Genomic DNA, 24,242 nt, shown 5'->3' with positions numbered 1-24,242 from the left:
CGATGATGTCAGTTCCCAGCTAGATTGTAGAAACAAAGCAAAACAAAATGTGTGTTCAGTCTACAGTCTACAGCAGTCTAATAAGTTCAGAAAATGTCATAAAAAAAAGTCTTTTTACTGTGTTGCAGGCTTCAACACTAAGAAAAGACAACACTTATTTCAGATCACAATATTATAATAGCCAAAGCCCCAGACAATATCTAGTCTCATATCACAATACTGATATATTGATATATTGCCCAGCCCTCTGTGCAGATGAGTCATTCAGTCAACAGGCAGTTCTTACAAAGCCATGGGACCAGGACCCATCAAGCCGATTTAAAAAAAACTAGAACTGGCAGAGGCCAACTGTCAGATTATTTAATCTCCCTTCATGTCTCCCAATAAAAGTTGTTAATGACCACACTGCACAGACTACAGCTGACAGTCAACATGAAGACATGTTCTACACCTCCTTGAGCTGAAATAATTTGCTGTACTGGGTGGGAGAAGCAGCCTTTCAAAAAAGCAAAGCAGAGGGCAGAAAGATAAAGAAACAAACTAGCGTTGACCCATCAAAAATCAAGAATATGTCTGATAAGAAGTTGCAGTTGGCATTAGTGTTGTCAGCCAGGGAAGTTTCTATTTAAATCTTGAGATTTACAGTACAGCAGGTTGACCCCGGCCCAGTTGGGAACCTATCAGAGCCTATCACCCAGTGTTTCTCAGCTCACAGCTTAATTCATGCACACATGCTAGAGACACAAACAAAACAGGAATTGTAATTTGCAGTCTATGAAGCCATACAGCGCACACTGTGATTTTAACTTTGTCGCTGACAGTGTAAATTCAAGTAAAATTTAACACACTAGAATTTTTACTGCATGTTTGCTGAACTACTGCTGCACATTGGTTGGTCGCCTAAAGAGGCATTTTATAGGTTTTGCTCTCTTTTCAGGCGCTCTGTGTCCGAGGTGGACTTTGCATCATGCTGTAGATGTCGATATGTCTCCGTGGTGGAACAGAATACTTTCTGACACTTTGCAGCTGGTCTTAAAGGATCATACCATTGATTGTCCATGTTTAGTATGATATCTATAACATGTATATTCATGTTTCTGTTGTTTCTTGAAGCAAGCGGCCATATTACAGATCTCCAATATCATTTTTCTGGCCTTTTATCCAGCCATCACTTTGAATTTATTCCACTACAATGTGAAGATGAACTTTCATACTTTCTTCACACCAGTTTTCCTTCACCATAATAAAGTTATTCACTTTAGTTTTCCTAAAAGCAGCAGCACTTTTGTGTTTTGAATGAAATGATGTCTCTACAGGAAGGTAGTGGATTTTGTTTTCCATTACAGATAGTACCCCCTCACGGCAAAACCCTACCAGTCGCTTGAACTTGTAGCGACTTAGGTCGAGTCAACTCGAGCTGGTATCATGCAGTGGAAAAGGGGCACCGAAGAGTGTAACAGAAACATTTCAGTTTCTACCTCATTTATAGTGTTGTTTTTGTGTGTGTATGTGTGTCCCTCAGACACCCCCCTGTTGGTTAGGAGCAGCAGTGATTCAGCCCTTGGTCCCCAGCCAACAGAGCCAGAGCCCCACCTTCCTGAGGACACCACTGTGGTAAGGCCCCGATCTATACACACACTCCCTCCACACACACACACACTCACACTCACACACATTACTCTAACAATCATTATTTTTTCATAATGTATTAATACATTTACTTTGTTGACTGTGTTCGCTCTGTAAATCAGGATCCCTCTATAAATATGTTTATAAATAAGCATTCGGCAACATTGCACATTTGTACATTCTGCCCATTCTGCAGATTTTCACAGTAAGCTCTAGCACAGGACTGTGAATTATTAGTGACATCTTAAATGTGCAAATCTGTAAACTGCATACATCTATAAATATTTCTATATGAATCAGTCCACTGTGCAAATTTTATTTTAGTCATCATGGAGAAAGGTTTTATTTCTTTCACAGAGACACTTTAATTTTACTTTTGCTTACTATTTATGTTCCTTGTTACTTTTATTGCTTGTTGTTATCCCACCTATGAAGGAATTTACCACAGAAGAGACCCGACCTCACCCACCTATGATCAAGACAGGTCATTGTTTTTTAATATAAGTTGATGGCATCGATAAATGAAACTCCCTAAAGTCCACATTTTAGAAAACAAAAGTTTTTAGTTTGTGTTAGTTTTTTTTAGATTGTGGTCTATGCACACACACATGCACACACACTGTAATTTATCATTGTTGAGTGTTGTTTCTTTGAGACAAGCATATGGAAACATTCCATAGGTATCAGATGAATGGTGCTGTAATTTGGTAACTGAACAACTTGTGTTCGGTGGCGGTTTTCTGTTCTCTTTTATTGTGGATATCACATGACTGTAAAATGTACTAACAATAAGTCTCACTAGGTACACCAACCAATTTTAAAATGGTATTAAATGGTAGCATAATTAAAATAAAAGATTAGTAGTTATAATTATCACTGGTAAGTTGCGGCATTTTTCTGTGTGTGTGTGTGTGTGTGTGTGTGTGTGTGTGTGTGTGTGTGTGTGTGTTTCAGGATGGGGAGATGAGTGAGTGCCGGTTCCTGTGTCTTCATGCTCTCTCTAATCCAGACACGCTTTGTCACATCAAACTCCACTAATGAAGATGGATGACTTGCTTCCTTTTTACTCGCTTTTCATTCTTTCCCTCCCTTTCTCCATGGGGCAGAGGGCAAACATTTTGCTTCTTTCCCCTTACCCTCATCAGGTCACCAACCCCCATCAGGTCCCCCTCTTCTCCCTTCCTTACTACTCTCCTCACTTCTCCTTTTTTTTTGTTCTATTCCCCCTCTCTCAGTTTCTCTGCAATGGTACTGATACAACAAAACACCTGCATTTTGTAAATCCCGAAATTGCTTTGTAAATGTGCACTTGCTTATTGCCTACCTCTTCACTTTCGGTTTCCTTCGGTCGGTTTCCTTCTTCAGTTCTTCCTATCCCCTGTCACCCCTCCACACCCAGTCTGGGGTTTAGACATTTACAAAAAGTTGCCCTTCAAATTTGGATGTCAGCCTTGTTTTGTGGCTACATTTTTGAGATAAAGGAAGTGAAATTGTTTCACCAGAGAAAGTACTTTACCAGAGAACTAAAGATGTAGGGATAAGGATAATGAGGAATTAAAGCACATAGGGAAAAACAGTATTTTTAGTATTTATTTATTATTTATAAGATTTTGTTTTGGCATTTTAACTTTATTTGATAGTATTGTGGCAGTGGAGATGGAGAAGAAAGGCAGGGAAGAGAGGGAATGACATGCAGCAAATTCTGTGCTAGAACTGAATCTGGGCTGCTGTGGTAAGGACACAGCCTTGATATGTGGTACGAGCCATGGCGCACACTCTGGTAGGTTTTTAGCATTATGCCCGATCCCTGTCCCCTCAAAGAGTACTCTGTCTGTCCTGCACTTGAATTGAGTCTTGATACTAAAAATGAATGATAAATTGAAAAGATGGGACAAGTTTATTGATGGCCAAAAACATTAGCTATCTCAGTGTCCCTCTCCACAATTTTTTCAACACCGCAGCGGTCATGAAATGGCCACAGTGCACTATCCCTGTGGACTCTCTGTAGTTTAGTCTACATGATCAGCGTTTCACCGTGTAAACTCTGTGGACTCAACTCACTGAGTCTCTAGGGAGTGTGGTCGGTGTCAACTATAACATTTTGTGAATGCTGGAGTGTTGCACAAATTGAATTCACATATTTGCATATACATTCAGCCACTCCAATCCAGAAAGACTACTAAATAACATATTACTGGTCAAACTATGAGCTTGGAGCATTTAGAGGTAGCCAGTGAGAGGGACTAAAGCTCAGAGCTCGGTGAATTTCGCAGACATCATTTTACAATGATTTGAACTCAGACTGAACTGAATATGAACTCCTTTCTTTCCTGACGTTACTCTGTAATCTCTTCCCTTAGATTTCTTGATCTGTTCCCTGCTCATTCAGTCTCCACTTTCGTATCTAATATACAATTATCCTCCACACAGTTTTTACTTTTTATTATTCTGCTTAAAGACAGAAATACTGGCCTCTTTCGTCCCCTATTCACTCTTTCACCTCTCCTCTCCTCTTCTTTGCTCTCCGCTCCTATCCTGTTTTTGCCTTCTGACGTATCTCACTCATTGTCTTTTTTTTTTTTTTTTAATTCAGTCACAGATGGAAACACACACTCTTTTGCTTATATGGGCAAACTCACTCATAACTATTATCACAATATACCTTGCCGGATGCAAAGTGATGTTGTTTTCATGGCTTGTGGTTGTGTCTCATAAACAGACACACATTCCCTCTAGACCCACTCTTGGACACTGCAAATCCCTCAAGTTCACTGGTTACAGCGACTCCCTCGTTGAATCCTTATTGGGCATTTTCAGTCCCTTGGTGAGCCTTGCTCCCTCTTGTTTGTCCACTGCACAAACAGACTTTCTTACCGACCCTGGACTCCCCATAGGATAACCTGTTTGGACATTTCAGTTCTGCTGGGGCATGTGATTGGTTCTCAGAGGTGGCCTGTCTCTCTGGTTACAGTTGCTAAGTGTGATGGCCACAGGTAAAGTTGTTTTGGCAGGGATGGGAGGGTGAGGATGAAGAGGGAACAAATGAGAGAGAAACACATACTGTGTTGTAATAACATCTGTAGTCACTGAGGATATTTTCATGACTAATATAGGTGCTGCAAAGCAACACACCCGGTCATCATTTCATCAAATTATATTGGATAAACACAGGACACTTTTAAGATCCACTATGAAAAGTTAATGAGGGATGATTTAAAGGTACACTATGCAGAACTGCTGATTTAAGTGAGGACCCTTTAGAATAACTACACAAAAATGTATGATAAGCACATAATTTATCTGTGAGTTGGTGGGATCATAAGAACCATGTAGACTCTAGGGGCCCTATCTTGTGCCAGACTCCCTAAACCCGTTATGTGCGGATTTAGGGTTGCGCAAGAGGCGTTCCCCCGTAAAAGTTGCTATCTTGTGCACCTCCCGCTATCCGCAAAACACCTGCGCTACCCGCTATATTATGCATAGGCGTGTTTTGGGCGTTACGCCAGTTAAACCAATCAGTGTGCCAGGTGCCATTGCCTTTAAGGACAGGCTGCGCTATCCTAAATCCTAAATCCTAAACCCGCGATGGAGAGAGGGAGGTAGATTTTCTCAGGGGTTCTACTGAGGCTAAAGCAAGGTGGCTTTATATACATATTATATATTATATTATAGGCGAGTTAATTCGGGAGGTGGAGCCACATGCGTCCAAGTGGACGTGTCACAAGGTTGTACTGACTGAGTAAAATCCCCGGGCCACACCACACACACACAAGAGGCAGAGGTGGAACTATGTGTAAACTAATTTATTGACAAGGTAGATTGGGCAAATAAAATAGCCTGTTAAAAATAAAAATATAGCACAGCTGCTGGCTTATGATAAAACAATAAAACGTGCTGGCGTAAGTGTCCAATTAAAACAGTCTTTCCTCTAAACAGTCTATATGAGTAATATACTCAGTCCATTCCGGCGGCATCCCGGTATCAGTCCGACCGTGTGCGTGACGAGGCTCCGTCGGGACGTGCGTTGAAGCCGTCTGGGCGCGCTCTCGTAACAGCCCTAACTTTAGGGATAGCGGATAGCGGGTGGTCTTGACCACCCGCTATCCGCTATCCCTAAAGTGTGTGCGCAAGATAGCAACTTTAGGGATAGCGCATGAAACACGCCCACGGACACACCTCCAGGCGCAAATAACGGAGTCGGCATAACGGATAGCGGGTAGCGTGGGCGCAAGATACCGTTTAGGGATAGCGGAAGTTCCTAAATCCGCAATTTGCGGGTAGCGGGTAGTGGCAGCGGGTAGCGGGTGGCACAAGATAGGGCCCTAGAAGTCTAGAGGTCCTCGCTTCACATTATCCTTGGCAGTTTTGCATAGTGCATCTTTAAGTATGGACCCTATAGACACAACTGACTAGAACGTGATTGTTAAGAGTTTGGTATTGCACATTTTTTGTCAGTTGACTCCTGACTTAAATCATTCATCCCCACTTTTACATAGCGCTCCTTTAAACATACAGTATTCAGCTTTTACTATGTTGTGATCCCCTGTGATAGATTTTGGGTTAAAACCTGCAGTTAAATAAATCAGGGTTCGGCACAAATTAAAGTATGTTTGGCCACACTGGAAATGGTTATTAGCAAGAAATGTAATCTGCAAACCCTGATCTGCTCTTGTCTGTTTCCTAAATGTGAGACAATGCCTTGGAATTTGGATCATGTTGTTCTGAGCCCACCTTCTACTCCTTACATCCTAGCTCTGTTTTCACTGCACACTATCACTCCTGTGCCTGTCAGTATGAAATATAACTGGGTGTCACTTACACACTAGGCCTGTCCAGTCTGGGTGTGTGTGTGTGTGTGTGTGTGTGTGTGTGTGTGTGCGCCTGCATACCTACATGTATGTATGTGATCTCAGCTATGCCAGCTGCAGATTCAATCTCCATTTTATGATAGTTTATGCTCTCTCCTCAGGTTTCTCTGCTCTCATCAAACACATTGTGTTACAGCTTTGCCTGGACTGCTGGTGTTCTAACTTCTTTCTCTGGGGACCTGCAATTTTGGACCCACATTTTTGCTCTTGAAGTGAAACTAATATAAGCTTTGGTGTGGGTTCCATACCAGGAACTCCTGTATTAGATGGACATCACACACAGCAGTATATGTTTACAACAGTTTGGTCTTACCTTAGGTCTGCACTTCCATCAAGTTGGACCCCTCTTTCAAGAATCGGTTAGTTATCCAAAATAGATTTCAGACTTGCTTCTTGTACATCCCCACATAAATCTGTTCTCAACTGATTTGACTCCAACAAAGACACTTCACCCCTGTGCAAATTGACCCAGTGAACTAAAAAAATGTACTTTATTTGACTCATCCCTCTTTCTAGTCCACATCACATCCATGTTTGAACTTGAAACCTCCAGGTCAACCCCTCTAAAACGATGATGGGGTCTCACTGAAGCCATTATATGGAGGGACTCATAAAACCTTTTCATCACAGTAAGGCAATAAATACCTCAGTGACTTCAACCACTTTACACCTCTCACCTGGCTGAAAATGTCAGCCCAAGAATTTTAGCTTCCCATTATGTAAGTCTTGCTTCATCTTAACTCTCAGTTGTGTTATTTATTAATTTTAGGAAGAGACTGTATGTTGGCCAAGCGTTTTTTCTAAGACTATGTCTCTTAAAGGTATTCTATGCAGAATTGCTAAGGCTTGGTTTAAGTGAGAAGCTCATCCAACCCCCCCAAAAAACACTGTAGACTCAACCACCAAAACATATGCTTATTATTAATTACATGTTTTCAGTCAGTTGAGTGTAAAGGGTCCTCTCTTGAATCAATCCTTGGCAATTTTACATAATGTATACTTTTATACAACTGTAAAATGAGCAGTATAAAGCAGAATTTTTTCTTTCCAGATACACCTGTCTGAAAAAAAAAAATAACCCATGTTCCTCCTACATTTTTTTTTGTTTGTTTTAATTCTAAGATAAATGTGTATTGGTATCAATATTGGTATTGATATTGGTAACGGTATCCCCTATTTCTGTAAAAGTATGCAGTATTTTGTTTAGACTGTGGAAGTAATAAGACAGCATGTAGCTGGGATATTAACTATACATTTTTAGCCATTGCAGATAGAAAGATAAAGCATTGTCCCATAGGTTTATGAATGTTGAAATCTAATATCATCTGTCATGGGATGAGATGATATAGGATATTGGTATCCGCCTAAAAAAACAAACAAACAAACAAACATAATGTTCCCTCGCTAATTCATTTAATGTTTTTTAAGTGAACTACTACATATGGTAGCATTCTCTTTTATGTTTTAGGGTCGATGTCTGCCATCTTCGGGGCAAAATTGTAAAATTGTACACAACTTTTTTTCCTATCAATCAACCAATCTGATTGGGGTGGCTGATTAGGATTGGAAGTGCTGGAGGCAAATGGCTACAAGCCAATCAAATACCGACAAATTACATGCTTATTACTTATTACATGTTTTCAGTCACATACAGTGGCTGTCAATCAGACACTCAGAGCACATATTTCCATTGCACATCCTTCAGAGAAATGGCAGAAAAGCGAATGAGCCTGCTTTCGAAACGATTTATGATCCCAGTCTGGATACAGTTTATTTCCTTGTCTTAATGTCCATCCAGTTAATTCAAGTTCAGCAGCTGAGGCTAAGTGGAGAAGTTGGCTAATGACTAAAGCCAGAGATGCTGCAGTCTCTCTGAAGGGAGAGAAGCCAAAGACTGTGCCAAAAATGACTCTGTCACTCCGGCTACTTGGCTTGTATTGACAGTATTGACTTCAGTTTCTTTGGCCACAAGTGAGTGGCTGTATTCAGCTGAAATTTGGTGAGGGTCTATTAACCAGCGTTTCACTGCCATCTTGATAGCTTCATCGTTGGCTGATTCATTAAGAAATCTCCAGTCTGAGGTTGCAGCAGCTTTTTGATGAGCAGATGATTTGAGAAAGTGAAGGGGTAGACAGGGAGAGATAGAGGGGGAGACTATGTTCACAATGGAGATGTAGAAATTACATGGTTCAGAGGAGTCATTACAAAAAATGTCAAAAATTCTCTGTGCTTGATGATCTCAGGTGCTTTCTCCAAGAGTGCACACCTTTCCTCTCTCTCTCCCCTGACCTGCTGTGCTCTAATAACAGCCACAGGAGTGCTGGAGTGGTAAATGACTCTGTGACACTCTGACTACTGTAAATAAAGGACTTCTCTCTCTCTCCCTGACTGCCTCTCTTCCTCATACATCCTCATACATTCCTCATACATTTCTCTTGCTCTCTCTCTCGCTGACGCACACACACACACACACACGGGCCTGGCCCTTTTTTCAGCCAGACAGGTTCAGATGGAGGTAATGGCTCTGGATAATTGTTCAAATTGTCACTTGGCCTTTTGCGGAGAGCAGTAGGGGGAGGAAAGTACTCCTTTTGCAGCTACTCTGTCTTTCTTCTGTCTCTGTCTTTTCTCTGACTCTCTCTGTCTCCTCTCTTTATTTAATTTCAATTCAAAAAGATTTACTGGTGGAGCGCTTCCCTTCTAAATGCCAGGCACAAGTGAGCATGGGCCACAAACACACTTGTTCTCTTTCTCTCTCTTTCTCTCTCTCTGTCTCTCTCACACACCCTCACTCTCTCTCTCACACACACATGCATACAGGGTTACAGGTTAGTTACAGTGTGTTAATTAGGCTGGGACTATTTTCTCTTGCCAGGAATCCTGCTGGGGCTAATAAGGCAACACAGCACTTATTTATCATGCTACACCTGATGTGTGTGTGTGTGTGTGTGTGTGTGTGTGTGTGTGTGTGTGTGTGTGAGCGAGTGCATACTCACACGTGTCTCTTGGTGTTAGTCTTTGCACACATTCATCAACCTGCATGTATATTTGTGTGACAAGTTTGTATATCTGTCTGTGTACATGTAAGCTGGGCTGTGTGTTAATGTGTGCTTACAGCTTTCATGTGCCTCAGTGTGCTTATTCCTAATTCCTCTGTGTGCTTCTTAAGAACCGATCTCTTGCTCATTAAACATGTCAAATAAATCTGACATGCAATAAGCAAAAGAAACATAGATCATACGAGAGTTTTCTTGTTACATACACTGGGCCTCAGTGTTGAGGTTTGAGTAAAGCAATGGGTTGGTGTGAAATATCTTGTTGATTTTATGTTGAATTTTGGAAGAAAAAATGATAAAGAAGTTGTTGAAAGTTCTCAATTTCTAACACTGTGTGCTTTGAAAGGGAAAAACTGCCACATCTGCAAGTCTGTCTGTCTATGTAAAAAAAAAAAAAAAAAAAAAAAAAACATGCAAAGGAATGGGCTGTAAGATGTAGACCACACAGATATTCCAACATGGATTAACTTGCATTCATTACACACACACACACACACACACACACACACACACACTTTCCAATGTGCATTCCCATCAATTCATCATGCTCACTCTAGAGACATTTTCAGGGAACACTTAGCTTGATTGGTTATTCAGTAATTAATAATATCACTAATAGTTCAGTCTTTTTTTATCCACTTTTAGCAATTATTAGATTGGACTGGAAAGAATATATGCTTGGGCCCATTTATTATACATACCATTATTCAAGGAAAGGCCATCCATCATTGAGTTCAAATTTTAAAGCTGCTTCTGGTTTTCCTTATTTTTGGGAGTCATTCCTGCTCACAGGTATTGATTGAGCCAAGGCCATGGGACTAACATCTGCAAATTCTTAACATGGCTTGAGCATTCATTGAATGTTCATCAGACCGACAACCTCTCATGCCTCATTTGTTGTATTGGTACTGCACATTTAATAGTGTGTAATTGTGTATCTCAGTTTTGGATTCCACAATTAAAGTAAATATCAGTAAATATTCTTCAGATGAAATGGGATGCTTTAGTATAAGTGCCGTAAAAGCAAATGAGACCATAGTTGATATACGTGATATCCTCCACCTCGTGCAGTGATATACAGTAGCCTAGTTGGAGAAAGTATTTAAAAATGTAGTATTTAGTATCATCTAGCGACTTCCACTTCTGTGTGGTCATGGTTTAAAATGGTTTGAAATACTGATGTGGATGAGTTCTCGTCCAGATCAGGCCAGATTGGCTGCAAAAATTCTCTTTAGCTTCGTACCAAAAACACCATTAAAGAGTCTTGAAGTCTTCAAAAATAGAGTCTTGAATCAGGCAGAGTTTCGAGCATACAAGTTTATTTGCGTTTGAGATCTCAAATCAAACAAACAGGGAGTCGTGCAGCATAGACAAAACGACTGACTTTCTTTGTTTCAACTTCTGTTTTTATAGTGTAAAACTTGGCAAGTCAGCATTCAAGATCATAAGGAGTGCGGCACCTTACGTCATGCTAGCTGGGAGATCATAAGGGTGCCGGTGCTTACATAATACCAACTGGGGGGTTAGGGACTTTCTGAGTGGCCGCAAGTTGTCTCTGATGTGCAGCTGTTTGGCTTCAACCCATGTAGTAGGGTGTTTCAAGTAGGCCGAGCTACGTGTCTGGCACTTGCTTCAAGTGTGATGCCGCCCAACGCGTGCCAGGCACGTGCATGTTTTAAGTTGGCCGAACTACGTGTCTGGCCCTTACTTCAAATGTGATGCCGCCCAACGCGTGCCAGGCACGTGCCTCGGCTTCGATTCAAACTGTGGGGTCATGTAAAGTTTACTAAGCGAGTGCAACTGAGGACATGAGCGCACGTAAGGCTGGGCTTGTACGATGAGTTCAACTGAGGATATCGGTGCACGTAATGCTGGGCTTGTACAGTAAGTTCAACTGAGGACATGGGTGCACAGAATACAGGGCTACTACAAGAGGCATAGTGAGTTTTTGTGTTAAAACGAAATGCATCTAATGGCTAAACCAATAATTCAAAGTTTTATAGGGATAGTGCTTTCTGGGTGATGTTGAGTATTGTTGTTCATTCCGAGCTTTCTTATCTTGTTACTCCCTACAATGTTGAGACTCATTCAAGGTCAGAATTTCCTCCACATGTCCCCCCTTTGTGACTAAAAGTCACACCATCATAAAAACCGTTCCAGTTAAATCATTACTTCCAGTGTACGCAAAAGAATTCCAGTGATTATATCAATGTTGTACCAATGGTTATTCAAAATCAGTAGCATCTCTTACAGTGTAGCTACCATCAAAAACATAAGGTATATTATATGAAGATAATATGGTTATACGTAGCTTTGGATAATATGGTTATACGTAGCTTAAACACACAGTAATATAGTAAACATAAACTAAAACACTATAAAGATAATACTGAATAGTAAAACAAGGCACTCAGTAGTACATATAATGCCATTATAATAAAACCAATAAAATGCATATAGTGCCATAATAATGAAACCAATCGTATACATATACTGCCATAGTAATAAAACACAGTATAGGTTCCCTTTTTTATCAATAATAAGATGTAAATAGCCCTTTATGCATGTTCCGACAGTACTCAGCAAAATACAGTGGTACATCTACATTCTACATGTTCCAGCAGTGCAGAAACAGCATTCGGTCTGAACATTCTAGTCTGCGTAGACGGTATTAAACCTGCCTATCGACGATCCTCTCAGCCGTTGGTAAATGCTCAAACGCTCACTGAGCATTGCATGTCGTTGGTTGAGCTCTATGAGTTGTTGGTCGAACTCTGCATTTTGTTGGTTGAGCTCTGCAATTCGTTGATTGAGCTCTTCATTTTGTTTCCTTAAGTGGGCAATCTCCTCAAGTACCTCCTGATCAATGCGACACTCGCGCTGATAGTGACTTTGTGATGACACAAGTGTCATGGACGTTGCCAGAGCTGCCTCCTGCTCTGGTGCATTTGGTACCCAAAAACGAAACTCATTGTATGACATGGTGGCATGATTCTGGGTTACATAAGCTGCATCATTCTTGTAGGAGGTTTGGGGCACATCCATTGGGTTGGGGTGGTAGAGGAAATGTGGGAAGAACTACTATTTTTCGTGACAGGACTAGGGGAATTTGGTGGAGCAGATTGGCTTGGGGTTGAGCAAAATGAAATTGGAGAGGCAAGAGAGGCAAGACTTTCCATGTCTAGGTTGTCCTTTGGCTCCCTGCGATCTCCCATGTAGAGCCTGGCAGGTCCAGGCTGCTCAGCTGTGATAGCATGGGGTTGTGGAGCTAAGGGGTTGAACCAGCTCTGGTGCTCGTATAATTCATTGGATCTGAAAGAAGAGAGTGGCGGGGGTACTGGGACCTCCGTCCCTGGGCGTTCACTCAGTTGATTCTGCCAGGACAATGACTGGTAGGGTGCGTAGCTCCTTGGCATAAATCTCGCCAGGTTCCACTGGGCGTTGGTTCTGCTGGTGGCTGGTGTCGGTAATGGAGGGTAAAGGCCTAGACCAGGTCCTGGTGCGGCTGGTGGATGAGGTTCCGACGAAACAGGGAGCAGGGTGAGCAGCTGGTGTGGCGAACTTGGCTGCTGCGGATCTCCTGTAAGTGAAACTGGCACGCATGGTGGTGTTGGGCCCACCCTTGGTTCCCAAGAGCTCTGATCTCCATCAGCCATGTCCTCTGGCAAAACAAAGCACAGTCTTAGTTAAACAGCTTATTGCTCCTCCAAACTGGAGGAGTAGTCTTCATACTGCTCTTCATGCAGCTCTTGTCTAAACTTAAACACCTGATCTGTCTTCCTAATCCACCTGAGCCATTTGTCAAACGCTTCCTTAGTCCTAGGAAATCCCCCTACCCCCTCTGAATCCAAATATTTATTATATTGACCATCTAGATAGATAGATAGATATACTTTATTGATCCCAACCAGGGAAATTCTGTCATATCATAAACGGTTTTCCTTTCTTATCCCAAGACCGGTAAGGATAAGGTGATTGAGGTTTGAGTAAAATTGGTATTTTAGTACAAGGGCATTTATTAATAATATGAGTGCAGATAGATAGATTGTCTACTAAAATTGTTAGCCAGGTTCCTATAGAAAATGATAACCCCGGCCTATGTTTGCATCTGGTCCATGCTACTTTAATCAGTGAGTGTAACAGCAATGAGCAGGTCTGTCTCCAACATGTATTAGGTCTGGGGTGCATTTTCTTAGCAGGCCAGAAAATAGGCCCCATTTTGTGATGCCAGTTAAAAATCTCGTGGACATTTTCCATGGTTCTAATTTTCCTGGCTCATAAGGCCTTTTGAGTTTCCTGCACATTTTTAGATAATGGCCTCTCCGACCACATTCTTAACAGTTTTTTTAGTAGTGCTGGTCAAAACAGATAATTAGCATCATGGTCTAATGAACCGCAACGTAAGCAATGCATGATAATTTTATGTGTTAGCCGGGTCTTTCACCCTGACGCTACTCTTCTCCTTCCTGCCCTTCCTCTTTTCTGCTGCTGTAACTGGATGGTCTTCTGTGGATAGTCTGGCAACCCCATTACTATGAAAACCTTCATGACTACCACTAATGGAGGCTCTAGGTGGGGTTGGTGCGCTACAGACATGGCTGCTGCCTGCTGTTCCTTCCAACCGTGGTGATCTCCTAATTCCCTGCGGGGAGGAGTCTCCGTCCCCTTTGGTGTCTTGTTCTGTTTCCTGTGGGGCGACCTCGTCATCACCAGATTGGGCCTGTTCTGGTTCTGGTGGCATCGTCATCCCCTTCCGGCTGGTTAGTTGGAGCTCGCCTACTATATGCTGTCAGAATTCTTTCTGGATCTTCTGCTCTACAGCAATGCTTAAGATGGTACCAAAAGGGTTTACCTTCAATCTTGAGCGCAGTGGGGTAGCTAAGACAACCTTGTATGGCCCTTCTCGCCTGGGTTCCAAACTTTTTTCTCTTGAAGACACGGATGTACACAAGGTCGCCTGGCTCGATTGTCTGCTTTTCTCCTGGGATTTCAGCGTTCCGTTCCCCTGTGGCTCCTTTCACCTGTGAAAATGTTTCTTTATGGATATAGGTCAGATGTTGGAGGTAGCTTTGCAGCTCGCCTTCCAGTTGCTCAAACGCTGGTCCCTCGTAGGGACCTCTAAGATAAGGCACAAGCATGGGCCGACCCGTGAGCATTTCATGCAGTGTTAGATGCGTAAGCCTGTTAGTACTCATTCTCATAGACATTAGAGCCAACGGCAAAGCTTGCTCCCAGTTCAACTTCCTTCCTTCCACAATATCTGCTAGTATTTTAGCTAGCTTTTATTTCAAGGTCTTATTAGCTCTTTCAACTTGTCCTTGTCACTGGGGATGGTACACACAACCAAACTTCTGCTTGATTCCCGGCATTTTCAGCGTTGCTTGGAATGTTACTGCAACAAAATGTGGTCCATTATCAGAGCTAAGGGTATCTGGGATGCCAAATCTTGGGAAGACTTCCCTACATAGAAACTTAGCTACTGAGCTAGCATCTGGACTGCTTGTAGGGGATGCTTCAATCCACCTACTGAACCGGCAAATAACCACCAAGACATACCTCAGTTTTCCAATTCTTTGAGTCATGTCTATGTAGTCAATCATTAGATGTCTGAATGGCCCATCCGGCGGAGGAATGTGCGCAATGGGAGCCGAGAAGGCCTTCCTGGTGTTGTATTTAGCACACACATCACACTCATGCAACACTCTATCTACCGTGGCTGCCAAAAAAGGCGACCACCAGACTGCTTGCAGACGCCTTATGACCTCCCCCCTTGCGCAATGGTCTCGACCATGCGCATTCTGAATTGCACAGCGCAACAATGCAACAGGTAGCACAAAATGTCCTTGGCTACTTCGCCAAAGGCCCTGTTGTGGGCCATCCAGAGTATTTTTGACTGCTCCCCTTTTGAGCCAGACTGATCGTTCTTCTGGTGAAGCCCTGGCTTGGACTTGAATTAATGATGTCATAGACATCAAAGGAGCCAAATCAGCTTCTACTAAGATGGGACACATGACGGACTGTTGCAGTACCGTCGTTGTATCGGCTTCATCACCCTGATAGGGCTGTTGCATTGCCACCTTTTTTGCTGCTTCATCTGCCAAATTATTGCCTTGTGTGACGAGAGAGGTATCTTTTCGATGAGCACGACATCTCAAGACAGCCACTGCTGAGGGCAACTGAAGAGCACTTCAGCAGTTTGGAGATGATTTCACCATGCTTGATTTGGGTACCGTCTGACCTGCAAAACCCTTTCTGTTTCCATATGTTACCAAAGAAATGGCACACTCCAAAAGCATAGTCTGAGTCAGTGTAAACATTGAGTTTCTTACCCGAAGCCAACTGACATGCTGCTGTGAGCGCTTTCAATTCTGCCATTTGGGCTGAACAAGGCTGAGTCACATAGGATGTCTGAACAGCGGTGAATGAACCGTCAGGGTTCAACTGCACAATGCCATATCCTGCATGCATACCTGTGGCATCTCTGAAACAGGAACCATCTACAAACAAAGTCATATCTGCGGTTATTGGTTCACTGTACAAGTCATCACGTGCTTTTAAAAACTCATCTGTAGTTTTAACACAATCATGAGGAGTACCATCATCAGGCAACATCATCTTTGTGGCTGGATTGATGGAATTGCACCTGTTGATAGTTAATTCAGGTGCTGCTAGGATAACTTCATAGCCTGTGCGTCGAGCTTGGGTCAAAACAAAACGCGGACTTGTGAGCAGCGCATGTAATTGGTGAGATGTGTAAAGAATCACTGGATGCCCCATGGTCAAAGATGAGGCTCGTTGAAAGGCAAATGCAGCCGCTGCCAATCCCTGATAGCAGGGTGGCAGTCCTGCTTCAATGTTATCCAATTTGGTGCTATAGTAAGCCAAAGCTTGCTTACCTGTGGGCGTGTCTTGCATCAGGACTGCTGTAGCATATCCTGATTTCTCTGCCACATAAAGATGAAAAGGCTTACCATAATTTGGATTCCCCAATGCTGGGGCTGACTGCATGTCACTTTTGAGAGCTTCAAAGGCAGCTTCCGCATCTTCTGTCCAACTCAATTTGGCTGCTCCATTCATTTGGCCTGCAACTTTAATCAAAGCTCGCAAAGGAGCAGTTTTTAGTGCATAGTCACAAATCCATGGTCTGCTGTATCCTGCCATCCCCAAAAAGGTCAACATTTGACCAACTGTGTCAGGTTTTGGAGCAGTTGTTACTGCTTTAATCTGTGATGGTGCAATCAGTCTCTTGTTTCCATGTAACAATCTTCCTAGGTATTCTACCTGTGGCTGACAAAATTGGAGTTTGTCTTTGCTGACTTTGTGACCCCCCTTTGCCAAGACTGTTAGTACTTCCACAGAATCTTTCTCACATTGTTTTTTGGTAGAACTACAAATCAACAGATTATCCATGTACTGAATAACTGTACTGGGCACATTCAGATGCTGCTTGTCTTCAGCCAACACTTTATTGAACATTGCTGGACTGTGGAGAAACCCTTGTGGAAGTCTGGTGTATGTATATTGCTGTCCCTCATATGTGAAAGCAAACAAATACTGTGAGTCTGGATGGAGTGGTACACTAAAATATGCAGAGTATAAATCAATCATGATGTACCATGTTGTGTCTAGTGGAATGTTAAACAATAATGTGTACGGGTCAGGAACAATTGGGGTTTCAGCAGCAACAATGGTATTTACAGCTCTCAAATCATGTACCAATCGATAACCATCAGCATGTGATTTTGGTATTGGCCAAAATTGGTGTGTTGCAGGGACTACTTTTTATTTTTTATTTATCAAGACCCCAGCCTCCATTAGGTCTGGAATGATGGGTCTGATAGAGTCTATGGCCTTTTGTGTGAGTAGATATTGTTTTTCATGAGGTGATTGTATGCCAGTTGTATGCCAGATTTGATAAAACCCATATGTTTTGTGTCTGAACCGCACTTATGAGGGCACCTGATTCAAGAGAGATGCCTGTTCCGGATTCAGCAGCATCATTGTGGCTTTTTTTTTTTTTTTTTACAGCCACATAAATTTGAGGGTCATTAGTCTTTTTACAGTCATGTATTGCAACTGCTGCCTTCATCATGGGACCAAGGTCATGAGATTCAGAATTTCCCTTGGATAATAATGATACATGAGGGATTGAATCCAGAATCGGAAACCATTCTTGCAGCTGAGAAGGAAGAATGAACACTGGGGCTGGCCCTATGTAAATGCTACAGCTGATGAAAAAATAGTCTCTTTTTGTTGATTAATTCTTTCTAACATGCTTTGTAAGTGTTAAGTGTGCAATGACGAGGCAAGCAAGGCTCAAAGCCTTCTCCCATCTTGGCTTTGATCCAAGCCTCCCGTCTCCTCCACCGCTGATAAAGAGCTGATGTTGGGCCTGTGAGGCGAAACCAGCAAAACACTGGCTGTGTTATTTTCTCAACTTTTTGCATCATCATGAGTTTAACAGCTGTAAGTTGATTGTCAGGAATGTGAACACGTAGATCCTGAGGAGTGCAAATGATGGTTGTTTTCAAGGAGACACAGTGCGTCCCGCCCCAACAGATTGACAGCTCTATTGGGTCAACTGCAGTTTTTATTATTTATATGCATGAGAAATGGCTCTGTTGTGTCCCAGCCTGCATTATTTCATCATGTCGCTCATTTTGCTGAAGGGTGCAGGTGTCCATCCCTCTTGGTGTGTGAGGTCACAGCTCCTCCTCGCAACAGCTCAGCTGACATGTTGTCAGCTCATTCATTTGCTATGTAGGCTTGTCTGTCTTTCTTGTAGGACGGCTCACAATCTGCGTAGTATCACCTGATTGGCTGTTTTCGGGACTGGTTATCGGATTCAGTCTCCGCCTCATAGGCTGGCGCCATCTTATCTTGGTCCACTCCCTTTTTCTTTGTTCCTGTTACTTCTGGTCTGGACGTCGTTTTAGTTTGCTCTTAGGTGACATAACAAGTCTCTTCCCACCAGATTGACAGGAGTGTCAATGGAGTAGAGGACGGATGCAACGATGGTTTTGTTGTCAATGCGTATGGGGAGTGGCTCTGTGAATGGAATTATTTGCACTTTCCCAGAGAAGTCTACGGCTTTTACTGACATGTTGGAGAGGGGGAGATGGGAGCCACTCTTCCCGATACAAGTGTATGTTGCCCCTGAACCCACCGTAAAGGAATGTGACTGGCCCTGTATTTCTACAGGAATGGTGGGTTCTTCATGTGGTTGTAATGATAACACAGGTAACATTGTCTCTCCCTCAGGCTTCTCTGGGCACCCCTAGTCCCAACTAGGGACATCTCCTTGGTGTGGATAAAGCATATGCTGCTGCTGGTAATGTGCATCTGCTGGCTGTTGCTGATATTGTGGTTGCTGGTGTGGTTGAGATTGCTGTCGCTGTTGGTGGGGGCACTCTCGTTGAAAATGGCCGTACCGTCCACATCCCCAACACTCTCTTCCAGAGGATGTAGTGTTCAGCATTGGTTGGGATTGGGCTTTCTGAAACCCTGGTCGGGGTTGGCCTCTGCTCTGGCGGTGGTGCTGTCTCCTCCGCTGCTGTTCATTTGTCATGGTCTGATAGGGCGGTGGAGCTGGATTCAGCCAATTGAATGGAATGACGGGCCCTGGATGTTGTGCTGCTTTGGGTGTGGGCAGAGTGGGAGCAGTGAGGGCCCTTTCCTTGGGTTTTTTCAAGGTTACAGATTCTCTCTTTTCCAAGTCTTTTTCCTCCTTCAGTTCTTCTCCTGTTGTTTTTTCATGCCAATTTTGCATACTCTGTACAATTTGGGTTTTTTCTTGAGGATGATTATTTATAATAAATTGCTCAGGGGTTTCCTCCTTGCCCTCAGCAGGCCCCATTTGTTCCTTTCCTAGACCCATCCCCATATTCCCCTGTAATGCACTATTAAATTGTTGTCTTAAAATTTCTGGCCCAGCGTCAAGTTTTTTTTTTTTTTTTTTTTTTTTCAAAAGCAATCAATCAATCAATCAATCAATCAATCAATCAATCAATCAATCAATCAATCAATCAATCAATCAACCAACCAACCAATCAATTAACCAATCAATCAATTAACCAATCAATCAATCAATCAACCAATCAATTAACCAATCAATCAATCAACCAACCAACCAATCAATCAAGCAATCTATCACTTCATCCGTTATTCAATTTGGGGTGTATTGGCCCTAATATTGCCTTAGCAGTAATTCCTGATTTTTATATTTATTACCTTGATTAGGGTTAAACTGTCTTTCTTATCCTATAATTTTGTCAACCACCAAATTCCTCTGTCTCTCACTTTAACTTTCTGGGGATAGCAATAGCACACAACCAGGAATTACTTAAAATAGTTATTTATGTGGTGATTTGGTAGCCTTCAGAGACACTCAGGAAAGTTTTGAATGAAGGTGTAGCAGGTTTTGTAAAATATGCCCACAAACGTTCTATAATACAGGTTTGCACTGTCCACAACCCACGTATGATTTTTCCCAGCACTAAGGGAAAATTAACTTCTATTTTGATGAGATTAAGAGTCAATTTTTTCACAGTTTTAAATTATTTGACTGCAGAGTTCACCACTGCTCAGCCCCCCCTGCGAGTCTTATTAAATCCCTTCCAGCCAGAAAGGAGTTCTTACACTTCTGTGTCTATCTCTTGTCTGTTACTTGTGTGTTCCAGACAGAATGCCTCCCCGTAGTTGACCTTGGCTGCCCCAGCCACTCACTCCCTACACCAGATGCGCCAGTCAGACACTCCGCTACTCTTACTATGGAATGTTTGTTCCAACAAAATATGCAAACAGTCTATTTCTGCTTTAATTAAAACTGGTCTTTTATTCTTTTTTACACAATAAGAGCTCAAACCTTCAAATAAATGATCAGTCTATTCATTATATTTCCAGTTTTTATACTCAATTTACTTCTTAGTACATGCTACAAGAAAAAGAGGAGAAGAAAAAAAATGATTTATGCTACTTTGGACTACTCTCGAAGCTTTATTTTACAAGCACTGTACAAATTTATACAAGGTTTATGACCAGCTGGTTGTTATGTATGTATATATTGTTATTATCTTAATAATGGGACACATTATATCCCTCATTTTTTAATGCAAATAATGGGACACACTATATCCCCTATTTATTGATGCAAATAATGGGACACACTATATCCCTCACTTATTAATGGGACACACTATATCCCTCATTTATTAATGGGACACACTATATCCCTCACTTATTAACGGGACACACTATATCCCTCACTTATTAATGGGACACACTATATCCCTCACTTATTAATGGGACACACTATATCCCTCACTTATTAATGGGACACACTATATCCCTCATTTATTAATGTCCTTACCCTATAGCGCTTATCTGTCTTTTGATGTTAGTATACTTGTTTTCTCTTCGTCCAGACGGAATTACAATTAGGCCTGTTTTCTCTTCGTCCAGACGGGATTGCGCTGAGGATTACTGTCCTCAACTTATTTTCTCTTCGTCCGGACGGACTCACGGAGGCTTACTGTCCTCCTTAACCAGTTTTCTCTTCGTCCAGACTGAATCACACTTAGGCCTGTTTTCTCTTCGTCAAGACGGCATTACACTATCCTACAAATTTCACACACACACACACACACACACATACACTGCCACATTTAAGGTCAGTGGGGATTTTCCGTTGCCAGCTCCTTTTCTCACACAGAGTCTGCAGCAAACAAAGTCCTGCCAGCCTCCTACTCCATATAGAGTCTGGCAAAACCTTGTAACCGCTAAACCTACTCTCCCTAAGTAGGAATAACGGAAAAGAGTCTTTTTCTCGTCGTCCCTCTTTCTCAAGACGGCACAGCTATCCTACAAATTTCACACACACAGACACACACACTGCCACATTTAAGGTCAGTGGGGATTTTCCGCTGCCAGCTCCTTCTCTCTCACGGAATCTGCAGCAAACAAAGTCCTGCCAGCCCCCTACTCCATATAGAGTCTGGCAAAAACTTGCAACTGCTAAACCTACTCTCCCTAAGTAGGAATAACAGAAAAGAGTCTTTTTCTCGTCGTCCCTCTTTCTCAAGACGGCACAGCTATGATACTCACTCACACACTCTTTCTATATTTTTACCTCTTCTCTCCAATCGTCACACATGCACACTGCTTAGTAGGGCCCTTTAAATTCACACACACACTCACACACACACACACACATACACCCTGTCTTTTAGCTTCTCTAGTCTTCTCCAGGCAGCACACACTCACTCCTCACACAACTTCCATAACTTATTTTAACTTAATTCTCTTAATTCTTCTCAACACTTTCTTAACCCTTTTCTTTCCCACACTCCTCCTATGCTATCATTTACACACACCAGAACCCTCTTTGTAATTCTTTTCTACTCTCTCTCTTCTATAGTTATCTCCTCTTACACTGTTATTTTCCCTTACCAGAACCCCTCTTTCACTTACCAGAACCCTCTTTCACTTACCAGAACCCTCTTTCACTTACCAGAACCCCTCTTTCACTTACCAGAACCCTCTTTCCTGTCTGCTCGCCTCTATTGTCAACCACAACAGTCCACTTCCAAACGTTAGACAAACCAATAACCACCATATAATTAATAACTGCAACACAATACCTTTCATTCTTACATCACCATGGTTAAGCAGACAACATATACATACAACATACAACAAGTACATGCAACACACATGCGTGCTCTTAACTCTGCCTTTATTTTGTTACTTTTTGACACTATTAAATTTAGTACTAGGTTCTTTTGGAAGAGGGAGGATTACCTTTAACCTGGGCGGACTTCCTGCACTCAGACACACTCAGAATTAAGCAGAAAAAGGTCTGCCTTACCTTATTTTTGGTGCGCACCTGGTGTCTCTGAGATGCAGGTCGCCCCCCAAGGTCGCAGGTCCCGTCACCTCCTGGCTGGCTACGCCAAATGATGTGGATGAGTTCTCGTCCAGATCAGGCCAGATTGGCTGCAAAAATTCTCTTTAGCTTCGTACCAAAAACACCATTAAAGAGTCTTGAAGTCTTCAAAAATAGAGTCTTGAATCAGGCAGAGTTTCGAGCATACAAGTTTATTTGCGTTTGAGATCTCAAATCAAACAAACAGGGAGTCGTGCAGCATAGACAAAACGACTGACTTTCTTTGTTTCAACTTCTGTTTTTATAGTGTAAAACTTGGCAAGTCAGCATTCAAGATCATAAGGAGTGCGGCACCTTACGTCATGCTAGCTGGGAGATCATAAGGGTGCCGGTGCTTACATAATACCAACTGGGGGGTTAGGGACTTTCTGAGTGGCCGCAAGTTGTCTCTGATGTGCAGCTGTTTGGCTTCAACCCATGTAGTAGGGTGTTTCAAGTAGGCCGAGCTACGTGTCTGGCACTTGCTTCAAGTGTGATGCCGCCCAACGCGTGCCAGGCACGTGCATGTTTTAAGTTGGCCGAACTACGTGTCTGGCCCTTACTTCAAATGTGATGCCGCCCAACGCGTGCCAGGCACGTGCCTCGGCTTCGATTCAAACTGTGGGGTCATGTAAAGTTTACTAAGCGAGTGCAACTGAGGACATGAGCGCACGTAAGGCTGGGCTTGTACGATGAGTTCAACTGAGGATATCGGTGCACGTAATGCTGGGCTTGTACAGTAAGTTCAACTGAGGACATGGGTGCACAGAATACAGGGCTACTACAAGAGGCATAGTGAGTTTTTGTGTTAAAACGAAATGCATCTAATGGCTAAACCAATAATTCAAAGTTTTATAGGGATAGTGCTTTCTGGGTGATGTTGAGTATTGTTGTTCATTCCGAGCTTTCTTATCTTGTTACTCCCTACAATGTTGAGACTCATTCAAGGTCAGAATTTCCTCCACAATACCTTGCTGTGCTATGTCTTGATTTGAATTTTATACAGACAGCACTAAGCCGCATGTCCAGGTGTAAATTTACCCAAAACATATTGACAGAACAACATTTTTTTCCCCTCTTCATTGATCCCTGATTGTGGCAGGGATCTTTGCAGAATGTGGAAGCTAGTGGGAGGTGATGTCAGTGAGGGTCTGATATAAATAATGAAGTTCCTTGTAATATCTAGGAACATCGTTATCGGATTATCGGATCTCAGGTAAATGTCCACATACACCTGAGATCCGATAGCACTGTGGGCCAGGCCACTTAAACGTGGATTTCAGATCACCATGTGGCCTGGCTCGGTCCCGAAAGCATAAACACTTGACAGTTAATGGTTCCTGGCGTGATTGAATGTGCCGGGTCACATTGAAAAGACAGGTGTAACCATGGCCTATGGCTCTACAATTCCATTCAGTGCATTATATGGATGAAATGATACAATTATGCTGGTAGAATAATACTGTAAGTCTTTGATACTATGATTGCCCAGGTTTAATGGTGCAGTGCTATTTATGTTATTGAGAAGTTAATACGAAGGATGGAGAAAATTCATTTGCCTTAATAGAAGAAATAAGCATTTAACATGTCGAGTGAGAGACATTGTTAGCCATTATATTTAATATGTTTCTGTTCAAAGAGTGAGGTGAGTGAGGTGGGCGGTAGTGTGTTAAAGTGAATTCATTGAGCATGCAGCTATTAAATGAGACATTCACACAGTAACATAAGACTTTCCAATTAATGTATGAGTGGTCGTTGTTTATGACT

General features: G+C 42.4%; 1 protein-coding gene across 3 annotated transcripts in view; it reads left to right on the top strand.

Annotated features, from left to right (window-relative positions):
- The window catches only part of LOC115379838 (partitioning defective 3 homolog B-like), a 283,828-nt gene that overhangs the window by 77,555 nt on the left and 182,031 nt on the right, over positions 1 to 24,242 (top strand). For all 3 annotated transcript variants that reach the window (XM_030080760.1, XM_030080759.1, XM_030080758.1), the window contains exon 4: positions 1,523 to 1,614. In XM_030080760.1, coding sequence (XP_029936620.1) covers positions 1,523 to 1,614 — 92 coding nt within the window. The remainder of the gene's footprint in view (positions 1 to 1,522; positions 1,615 to 24,242) is intronic.

This window comes from Myripristis murdjan, chromosome 21 (genome assembly GCF_902150065.1).
Source record: "Myripristis murdjan chromosome 21, fMyrMur1.1, whole genome shotgun sequence".
Classification (NCBI taxonomy): Eukaryota; Metazoa; Chordata; class Actinopteri; order Holocentriformes; family Holocentridae; genus Myripristis; species Myripristis murdjan.
This window is presented reverse-complemented; position numbering and strand designations above follow the sequence as displayed.